The 11,440-nt window shown below is 38.7% G+C and overlaps 1 protein-coding gene across 1 annotated transcript; it reads right to left on the bottom strand.

Moving 5' to 3' along the window:
* Positions 1 to 269: 269 nt before the first annotated feature.
* LOC116521767 (vomeronasal type-2 receptor 26-like) lies at positions 270 to 10,154 on the bottom strand. Its single transcript, XM_032236424.1, has 6 exons — positions 9,886 to 10,154; positions 7,799 to 8,090; positions 6,096 to 6,959; positions 5,092 to 5,319; positions 4,777 to 4,903; positions 270 to 1,171 (listed from the first exon to the last, which is right to left on the bottom strand). The coding sequence occupies exons 1-6, from the start codon at positions 10,152 to 10,154 to the stop codon at positions 270 to 272; spliced, it is 2,682 nt and encodes an 893-aa protein (XP_032092315.1).
* Positions 10,155 to 11,440: the final 1,286 nt, after the last annotated feature.

Raw genomic sequence — 11,440 nt, 5'->3', positions numbered from 1 at the left:
GCATAGCAAAAAGGCTTAAGTTTCAGACACAAAAACATGTTTCAGAAATTTTTTTTCTTTCCTTTCTTCCTTCTTTCCTTCTTTTGTTGCTTCCGTAACTGGGGGCACAACTAATTTAGGAAACGGAGGAGAGATTATAAGTACAAAATCGATATGTTGTTATGTAATGGAGGATAGGAAGGAAAATTGAAAAGATTTGAAAAGACCAATCCTTAATTTTCCTTTTCTAATATTCTTTCCCTATAAGTAATAAAGAATGTAGACCTAATTTAATTATTCCGTTTGATTAATTGGTGCCTGCTATTAAGTTCTGGCCTGAATACAATGATAACACATTTGGGGAAAAAGATACACCCCAATAAGCCAACACTGGAAGACAAGATGGAGAAGATCTCCACAGCCACCATGGCTTTTCCTTTGGTGCTCAGATAAGTTGGAACAAAGGAGATCCATACACTGCAGAAGACCAACATGCTGAAAGTGATGAATTTGGCTTCATTAAAGGTATCAGGTAAATTACGGGCAAGAAAAGCCACAATGAAGCTGGCAATAGCCAAGAAGCCCAGATAGCCCAGGACACAATAGAACATGAAGATGGAGCCTTCATTACATTGCAAAATCATGGTTTCTGTAAGGGAATTCATGTCTAACTCAGGGAATGGAGGAGATGTTGCCAACCACAGAATGCAAAGTCCTGCTTGAAGAAGAGAGCAAGAAATGACAATGGAAAGGGCCAATCTTTTCCCCACCCATTTTCTCACTGAAGAACCTGGCTTAGTAGCCATGAAAGCTACAACCACAGTAATAGTTTTAGCTAACACACAAGAAACAGCAGCTGAGAAGATGATGCCAAATGCTGGTTGACGGAAAAGGCAGATTATTTTCCCTGGTTGACTAAGGAATAACAAGGGACAGAAAAAACAGAGCAGAAGGGCAATGAGTAGTGTGTAAGTGAGGTCCCGGTTGTTGGCCTTGATGATGGGGGTATCTCTACGCTTAAGGAAAATTCCAAGCACGCTTGTTGTCATGAGGGAGAAGATAAAAGCAGCTGTGGCCAGACTGATCCCCAAAGGTTCTTTAAGGGAAAGGAAGCTCATTGTTTTGTTAAGGCATCGATCTTGTTCCTTGCTTGGATACTGATCTTCAGGACACTTGAAACAATCTTCTGCATCTGGATAAAGGAACAAAAGAAAACTCACCTATTTCCTACTAGCCACTTTTTAATAAACATTTTATGGTACTTTTTGAAGAATGATGATTCATTTTGTGATCTTTTCCCTGCGTAGCTATATTCCAAAGTTATCACAATCTATTTGCCAACTATTTCAAAAATCAATTATTTACTCAGGTGTGGAATGAAAATATATGAAGTTGTAAAAATCCATTGCAATAATTTAAATTTAAATGGTGGAGAATTTTGGTTGCTGTCTTCTGATAATTATATATTTTTATTGCTATTATAATTTCATATTTGTCAAACTATCCAGAGTATTTTGGAGTTTTGTAGTGTAGAAATGTGTTTATTTAATTAATTAGTTAATAGACTGTGATCTATAGATAACATTGATTGCTCTGTTATTTTTCACTTACTTCTGCAAGGAACTTAACTGCATTTCAAATGCTTTCTTAAATGTCCTAGTTTACATTTTCACATAATTATGTCCATAACTACCATATAACATGGGTCACCTTGTGGCAACATGGGTGGCAAATAAATTTAACAAACAGACAACTAAATAAACAAAAAGTCCTCCATTCCTGTGGGATATATGTATATATAGTTTCCAAATGAAAACCCTGTCTAAAATGTATTAAAAATAATTATTTTCTGTCCTTTATTTTAATATCCCAGTTTACTGAATTTTTTTTTTAAGTTTATTTATATGCCGCCCTTTTCCCTGGGGGGACTCAGGGCGGCTTACAACTTAAAAAGGGGGGGGGGACAAACTTTTAACATATAGAACACACATCATTAAAACACAACATTCATACCATTCGGGCGGGTTGCAATCTTTAGCCCCAGGCCTGACAGGAAAGCCAGTTTTTAAGGGCTCTGCGGAAGGTCTGGAGGGTGGTGAGGGTACAGATCTCCACGGGGAGATCGTTCCATAGGGTCGGAGCTGCCACCGAGAAGGCTCTCCTCCGTGTGGTTGCCAGTCGACATTGACCGGCGGATGGAACTCGGAGGAGCCAAATCTGTGAGATCTAATTGGTCGAATGGAGGTGATTGGCAGTAGGCGGTCTCTCAAGTACCCAGATCCACTACCATGGAGGGCTTTATGGGTGGCAAGTAGCACCTTGAAGCATATCCGGAGATCGACAGGTAGCCAGTGCAGCTCGCGGAGGATAGGTGTTACGTGGGTGAAGCGAGGTGCACCCACAATCGCTCGCGCGGCCGCATTCTGGACTAGGTGAAGTCGCCGAATACTCCTCAAGGGCAGCCCCATGTAGAGCACATTGTAGTACTCCAGCCTAGAGGTCACAAGGGCACGAGTGACTGTTGTGAGAGCCTCCCGGTTCAGGTAGCGGCGCAACTGGTGCACCAGGCGAACCTGGGCAAATGCCCCCCTGGTCACAGCTGACAAATGGTATTTGAAAGTCAGCTGTGGGTCCAGGAGGACTCCCAAGTTGCGGACCCTGTCTGAGGGGTATAATGTTTAACCCCCCAGCCTGAGTGATGGAATACTTGCCAAATTGGCGGGAGGGAAACACAACAGCCACTCGGTCTTATCCGGGTTGAGCATGAGTTTGTTAGCCCTCATCCAGTCCCTAACAGCTTCAAGTCCCTGGTTCATCACGTCCACCGCTTCATTGAGTTGGCACGGGGCGGACAGATACAGCTGGGTATCGTCCGCATACTGATGGTATTTTATCCCGTGCCGCCGAATGATCTCGCCCAGCGGTTTCATGTAGATGTTGAAAAGTAGGGGAGACAGGACCGAACCCTGCGGCACCCCATATGTTAGGGGCCTAGGGTTCGATCTCTGCCCCCCCAACTAACACCGACTGCGACCTGTCCGAGAGGTAAGAGAAGAACCACTGCAAAACAGTGCCTCCCACCCCCACCTCTCGCAGTCGTCGCAGAAGGATACCATGGTCGATGGTATCGAAAGCCGCTGAGAGGTCAAGGAGAACTAGGATGGAGGCATGGCCTCCATCCCTGGCTCTCCAGAGGTCATCGGTCAATGCGACCAAAGCGGTTTCTGTGCTGTAGCCAGGCCTGAAGCCGGACTGGAATGGGTCAAGATAGCTAGCTTCCTCCAAGGCCCACTGGAGCTGAAAGGCCATCACCTTCTCAACAACCTTCCCCACAAAGGGGAGGTTGGAGACTGGACGGTAATTGTTAAGGACGGCTGGATCCAAAGATGGTTTCTTCAGGAGGGGTCTCACCACTGCTGCTTTAAGTGCGGGGGGAAAGACCCCCTCCCGAAGGGAGGCGGTAACAAATTTGGAGGAAATGTTTGAAACATCAAAGATTTCACATGATGCACAAGAGTTTGAAAGCTACTATGATATTTTCAGATTTTGAGGAATACCACTAAATAAGATGAGCACTATTTAGCAGCACTTCCCACACCACAGAATCATCCTTAATAATAAATAATTTTGTTGAAACCATTTTTTGTAGACAAAAAAAATATTGAAGGATTTCATGTAATATACACTGAATATAGTAAACCCTTTTTGATTTGCGTGCCAAAAGGGGGGAGCACAGGGGGGTTGGGGGCAGGCACGCTGCACCAATAATGCTATGTGCATGACCCCAGCGGGCATGCACATGTGTCCACATTATTAGGGTGCTTTTTTCATCTTTCCCAGACTCCAGAGGCTTTCTAGGAGTCTGGAAAGGGCAAAAACAGCCTCCCCCCCCAGAGGCCCTCCAGAGGTCTCAGGAGCTTCCCTGAAACCTCTGGAGCATAAAAAACTGGCCCTACCAGCAAACCAGAAGTTTGGGAATGGATTTCCGGTTTGCTCGTAGGGCCGGTTTTTGCCCTCCAGAGCATTCAGGAGGCTTCAGGAGGCTTCCCAGAAGGCTTTGGAAGGCACAAAATGACCCTATGAGCAAACCAGAAGATTTGGATGACCAAAATATATGGTATTGTTGGGTCATGACACAACAATATTGTTGGTCTACCGAGGACATCTGTAGGATCTCCCAAAAATTAATCATGTTTTTATTCCATATAAAATGGATATTATATTCCATATAAAATGGAATATAAAATGGATCTTCTTATATCTGACACAAAAATGCTGTAACATGTGAAGTTCCCAAGAGATGACCTAATTAATTTATGAGCCTCGAGACAGAGTTCAAACAAAACCCCTTCATTTATTAGGATCAACATCTTAGCATTACTTCTGTGGTCTAAACTGACTTTCGCTTAATTGCATTTAAACTTTACCCTCCAAACTCCCCCCTTCTCTCCTGCATCATAAATCATATTCTCCAACTAGTTTGTAGAAATATGAAACTGAAGGTATGCATAGAATTCTCCTCCCTTCTAAAGTTGATAGTAGTCATGGAAATGCTTTAGACGTTGACAGAGACGTTTTGTGGTTTACAGGATTCTGGAGGATATATTATTTTAAAACCTGGGTGATTATTGCTAATTGAGATTAATAATAACTGAGATTTGTAGGCGTTACCCATATTCCTTACTTTATAGGCTAGAAAACTTCAATTTTAATAAAAAATGAATTTATTGTAACATTTGATGAAACAATTCCTTAAGTGCCCAATGTTCTCAAATTTTTTGTGGTTTCATAACTGACCTGTCTTGCTTGAAATCTTCCCTTGTGGACATGGAACACAATCATAGCAGCAGAAGATTTTCTCTTCAGATTTTCTCTTCCAATATCCAGGGCGACAGTATTCATTGCACAGAGAAACTGGAAGAACCTGCTCGTAACATGAAAAAGTTTGCACAGGTAATTGCCAGGTTATTCAGCTTTTTCATCAGCTGAAAATACAGTCAAGTATAAAGAAAATTATGACCAGCAGAGATCATCTGGAGACATTTTAACTGAAATCTGTTCCATCATTTAAAGAAGTTGTAAAAAAAAAAAAAAACACTTTACATTCCATACCCGATTAAAACCTTTGTGCCATTCTATCAGACTTTCATTAATGGCCAATTCATTTCCATAAGAAGCATCAGGATCTAGAGTTCCAATTTTCACACTCCGGATGGACCTGTTTGGAAAAGCGATCATATTGACGATGCTAAATCCACCTGCAACTTCCCTCTTCTCATTAAATGACACTACTTCTCCTGCTGAGTTGTTGAAATAAATGCCTTGAAGAAATGGGTGGAGCTACTTGAAATAGAAGAAGAAAGCAATGAAGTTGAATGAACAATGATAAGAGAGCTCAACACTTTAGAAGTTCTATGTTTCAGTTCCCAAACTCATTATGAAGTTTCATTGGACAAAATGCCAATACAAAACAAAGACTATAAATTGCAAACAATTTCATATTTCCAGTTTTCCTCAACAGAGCAAGAAGTCAACCTAAAAAGTATCATCAGTGAATAACATATACAGAATTTCTTAAGACAGAATAAAGAATACATCAGCAGCCAAAATGGAGCAGACAGATTATCCTCCAAGAGTTCAAAATATAGAAGAGAATAAAGAGAAAATTCTCTTTAAAATGAAGAAAGAACCATGGATGTGAACTCCAGAGATCCAAGAACAAGAGATGAAATACTTAGATTAAATAAATCTGATATAAGGAGCTACAATATCCCAAGGGAGAAACATGAAAGATTTACCAAAAACTCAATAAGAGTTGAAATTTTAAAAAGGGCAAGAGATGATGGATAGATATAGAATACTTCAAAATAGGGTGGTTATTTTATTAAGTTAGAAAACAGAGGTGGATGATAGAAATTGGGGAAATAGTATTATGTATACTGATATAGAATAGACTACATTACTATGTGTACACATATATGTTAAAAATTATGATTATGTATATCTAAACAATATTATTATTATTACTACTGTGTGTAAAATATATTAACCCAGACAATACTTTATTCACTGAGCACTTATGGATGTGTGTATATATATTTGCTGGGATATGTTACCTTAAAAGGTTGCAGTTCTGGAGATTTAGCCATTTTAGCTGCCAAGATTTTTCTCAGACTGGATCCATTGGATAGCATGCTATGCAAAGAATGAGCCACAGCATAAACCCCATTATAGATGCTGTAGCTGTGACCTGTTACCTGCAATTGAAACAGAGATTCGGGAAGATTTCCTAGTCCTTCTTCCCCAGTGCATTCTTGACTTCCCAATGATGACAATCCCGAATTAGGGAAAAAACAGTCAAATGCGTGCTCCCAAAAATGGTTTCGAAATCCATCTCCATGGGTTGAATATGGCCTTATGGACTGAAGAAATTCCTCAAATTCCAGATTTTCACTTGAATGGATTTGAAAGGCAAGGGCCCCATCATAAAATTGGAGATTCCATTCCCTCTGAGTTCCTGGTAGCATGAAATCAATTTGGCTGGTGGTGATCCACACTTTGCTTAATGATGCATTTCCCCGATTTGCAGCATCCCATAAAAATTTGAGAGCTGTCAGCCAAGCTAATGTCAAAGATTCTCCATAGATGATGTATGTATTTGTTTTAATGTCTGCAAAATGTGTATAAAAATGAAACATTATATCGCTAAATTTACCCAAGTCATCCAAGCGCAATAGTTTTGGAAACCTTTGTATGAAAGCTAAGCAGATTCCCTGCTGGAAAAACAAGGGTTCCAATTTCTCCAAAAAGTGTTCTCCACTCTCGGTGTCTACAGCAAAGAGCCCAATCCATTTCCATCCAAAATGCTGAAGCAATCGGATAATACCGATATATTGGGGAACCTCATTTGGGGCCATAAAGTAAATTGAAGATGATTGACAGCTATCAATTTCTTTCAGGGGAAATGATCCATATGTGAGCTAAAAGAAAAGACATGGTATAGAGGAATTAAAGAGAGATTTTTGTTTTGCTCATGCATTTATATGGATCTCTTCAGAAATTGGTTTGACAGATTAGAATGTACACCTGATCCTAATTTCCCAAATATTGTGAATATGGTTAAATTCCTGAACATTGATGTTTTTTCAACAAATATGCTAAAATATCAAGAGCCGAGGTGGCGCAGTGGTTAGGGTGCAGTACTGTAGGGCACTTCTGCTGACTGTTATCTGCAGTTCAGTGGTTCAAATCTCAAGGTTGACTCAGCCTTCCATCCTTCCGAAGTAAGTGAAATGAGGACCCAGACTGTGGGGGCGATATGCTGACTCTGTAAACCACTTAGAGAGGGCTGAAAGCCCTATGAAGCGGTATATAAGTCTAACTGCTATTGCTAATATCATCGGCATTCACCAAGAAGAGTCAAGGCCAACTCACCATGGATAACTCATCTCAGGAAAAGATTCTTAGAAAATGGAATAAATCATTATAGAAAGAATGACAAAGGAGGCACAAAATGAAATGTGAATGACAAAAGTTATTATTTTTAATTATTTAAAATAATGAAATTGAATTCTTGAATTGTCCTGTGGAGAGCTGTCCCACAGCGAGTTAGCCATCGTGAATTGGCCATGGTGAGTTGGCCACAGTGAGAGGTTCCATTCTGCACCAAGAAATCTTTTCTTTTGAAAAACTTGTTAAATCTTAGATGAGATGTATGAGAAAGAAGACTTAAGGATGCTGTTGAGCACACTTAATCAATCGGTTAATTCTTTAAATCAATTAACAGAAACAAGATAAATCCCCTCATCCCTGGACCCACCTGTGGAATTTTGTAGAACCCTAGAATTTCTGCCATATAGGATGAAGTATCTGATCCAAGTCCTCCAATGATGGCCAGAAGAATTTTCTGAAGTCCACATTTGTAGTTGGGGAGAAATCTATCAGATTTGAAAAGTAAGTCCAGAGTGGTCCGATAGGTCATTTTAGGATTGTTGTAGCTGTCATAGATGTGGAATCCTATGGTAACATTGGGCAAGATTTGCGGGTTCTCATTGATCTCCTTGACAGCAAAGGCCAAGGAAAGGACATGCTGGTAGAATTTTGTAATCACACTGCAAGTAAAGAAAGTCTTTCATGAAACAATTGTACAATTCATAGAACAGTATTGAGAAGTATATTTATTCATTCATTCATTTAAATTTATCACATTTATTGGCTATACATCTTACCATTGGCTAACTCTGCCTTGAACTCCCTAAATATATTTGTAATTCTATATTTCAAAGAATGGTAGACTAAATTTAGATGCTTGTCCTATTTTTTATTCATTTTCACTCTTTCACCCCAAAAAGTTTTTTTTTCATTGTATGAATCTTCCTCCATCATTTCCTAAGTGTCTTGCTATTCTGTAACAATCCATAATCTCATCATTTCTTCCCCTTCCAAAAAATTAGTGGAATAACAGCTTTCACATATAGTGTGGAGTGAAAAGTGTTCAGAAAATTCATGAAAGAAATGGGTTAATGGATCAACCTAGTCTTCAAAGCACCTGAAAGCAGGACAAGGTGCAATGAATGGAAAATCAATGAGACTTCCAACCTAGAACTAAGGAGGAATTTCCTGACAGTGAGAACAATTAATCAATGGAACATAGAGAACACTGCAATACACCATATGATTTCTGAAGTTGGCTTGTGAAAAAACAGGAAACTGCGAGGGAGACCAACTTTTTAGAATGCAGTGGTAAATTCTCCAAAATCTTTGAGAAAATTATTCTTTAGTGGGCGGGTGACTTAGCTAAGAATGAAAAATCCCATTTTCTGCCTAGGCTGTAAAAGACAGATTAATATTTCTTGATACTGCTATAATGATCTTTCATTCTTTTCATTTCATTCAGCTAAAATTGATCTATTACTTATGACAGGAAATTTTATCATAATTTATATAACACCTGGGAAGTTACTCCTAAAACATTTAAGGCAATGATGAATTGCTTAAGCATTTTTAATTATTTCTACTCTGGTGGGTTTTTTTTCATTGCTTCAAACACTGGGTTATACTTTAAGAAAAAAAATCAGATTCAGATAACATTTTTTTTTAGCACCATGTTTTACGCAGATTTGTTTTCTAAATTTTCTGTTATAATCTTTTCTTAGCATAAATTTCTAATTTTATCTTCCAAATAAGGTGAAAGTAAAGGTACCTCTTGCACATATGTGCTAGTCATTCCCAACTCTGGGGGAGTGCTGCTCATCTCCATTTCAAAGATGAAGAGCCAGTGCTGTCTGAAGAAGTCTCCGTGCCCGGCATGACTAAATGCCAGAGGCACATGGAAGGCTGTTACCTTCCCACCAAAGGTGGTCCCTATTTTTCTGCTTGAATTTTTTTTACATGTTTTCATGTTACGTGCTATTTTGGTAGATGCTGGGACAAGTAACGGGAGCTCACTCCGTTACATGGCACTAGGAATTTGAACTGCCAAACTGCTGACTTTTCTGATTGACAAGCTCAGCATCTTAGCCGTGAGCCATCACGTGCCTATCTTAAACTCTAAATTGGATGTTAATAGTCCTTCTTATGGATAGATTTCTCTTTCTGGAAAAATAAATTAATTCTATTCTTTTATTTAATAATAAGGGGACAATATATTTTAAAGTATTTTTTTTTCATTTTATTAAATCCCCTTTTATGTTTAACCTACATGACATTTTATTTAAAATAAAATTGATGGGAAGGAAAAGTCTCATTTAACCTACAGTCAGAAACTCTCAGAAACTGAAGCATTTACTGGATCAGATAAAGTTTTCACCTGTTTATGGACCTTTTTTTTTCATAAAGACATGAATAACTGAGAAAAAATAACAACCAAGGAATCATTGCATGAAGAAAAAAGTGGATTTTACTTACTCTGAAAATTGAAATAGCTCCTGAAGTGGATCTTCATAAAATGAATGCTCGCTGAAGGCATAGAGGTTCTGTGAAGCCATCCCTCCAATGAGGAGATCACCTGGTTGGTACCATTCATGTGGAATTGGGATAGGATCAACCTCTGGGCACTTGAGTGCATTCACTTTGATCACTGGGAACATCAGAATGAATAATACATCAGCAGCCAAAACATCATCCCAAAGAGGTTTCCAAAATATCAATCCACACCAATGGATCTGACCTAGCATATTGGATCTTCACAACACACATCAAAAGACCAAAGCATCAATCTAAACTTTTCATTTTGATGGCTATACAGACATGTGCTTGAATAATGACTGAGATTTCTACAACTTAGATTTGAAATTGGTCTGCTCAAAGAAAGAACAAATGCTGGAGGAAATGAACCCGATAGCCCTGTTGGATTCTTCCCCCACCCCAAGAACTCTGTGACTGGGATTAGTTTATAACCTCTTTCAAATTTGCTTCCTACTTTTCACTGCTTTACAGAAAATCTCTGGAGCTTTGAGTAAATAAGCACATGATATAATATGGACCAATCCCAGGAAGACTTAATTATCTATTAAAATATTTCCCCTAGCTGGCCTTAAAAAAAGGATCTACTTGTTAATTGTCAATTTGACAAAGTATTTCCCCTCTTTCTAAAATAAAAAAATAATAATTTTAAAAGTCAGGTGATTTTTTTACAATAATATGGAAAAATTTCCATTCTGACAATTGACAGAAAGATGATGTGTAAAAGATTGGCTCAAAATTCAGATGGATCTTGACCAACTTGAACAGTAGGTTCTACCTAATTAAAAAAAAATACAATGTAAAGTCGTTCAGTTGCAATATTTTTTGGGAGGGCTTATTTTTGTGGGAGGGCTTATTTTGGCACATGCGCTCAAAAGCCTAATTGGGCTTATTATCCAGGGAGGTTTTATTTTGGGGAAAACAGGGTAGGGCACTTTTGTTTGTGGGAAGTGGCAATATTTTGACTCATTTTACGACCATGTCAATCACAAAAATATTTCATTCTGGCAGAGGTCTCAATTAAAATGGAATAGCTCTATCTTACACACACACGCGCGCGCGCGCGCGCACGCACACACACACACACACACAGGGGGAGATTATCGATATATTTAATTCAGTTATAACCCACTGGTATAAACTTCGTGAAATGATTGAGAAAGCAACAAATATTTATAACAGTATAGCTGATGAAAAGTTCAATAACTTTATTGCCTCTGGAGACTCTTTGACAATTGCCTGGGTAACTAGCATCATATTTTTAGTTTGCCCTGGATGTGAGCAGATTTCCTTGGCAAAGGTATGGATCATGACTGCCCAGGTTGATTATTTATTAACAGGAATACAAAGAAAATGGGATCGACAGTTCTTTTTTTTTTTTTTTTTTAAAGATTTTTTTAAATTTTTGGTTAAACAGACAAACACAACCCAAAAAATAAAATAAAATCATATTTTGTTACATATTGTAGAAGTGCGTCGATTGGTTACAAATAACTTT

This window comes from Thamnophis elegans, chromosome Z (genome assembly GCF_009769535.1).
Source record: "Thamnophis elegans isolate rThaEle1 chromosome Z, rThaEle1.pri, whole genome shotgun sequence".
NCBI lineage: Eukaryota > Metazoa > Chordata > Lepidosauria > Squamata > Colubridae > Thamnophis > Thamnophis elegans.
Note: the sequence above shows the minus strand (reverse complement) of the source record. Positions and strands in the feature narration are given on the sequence as shown.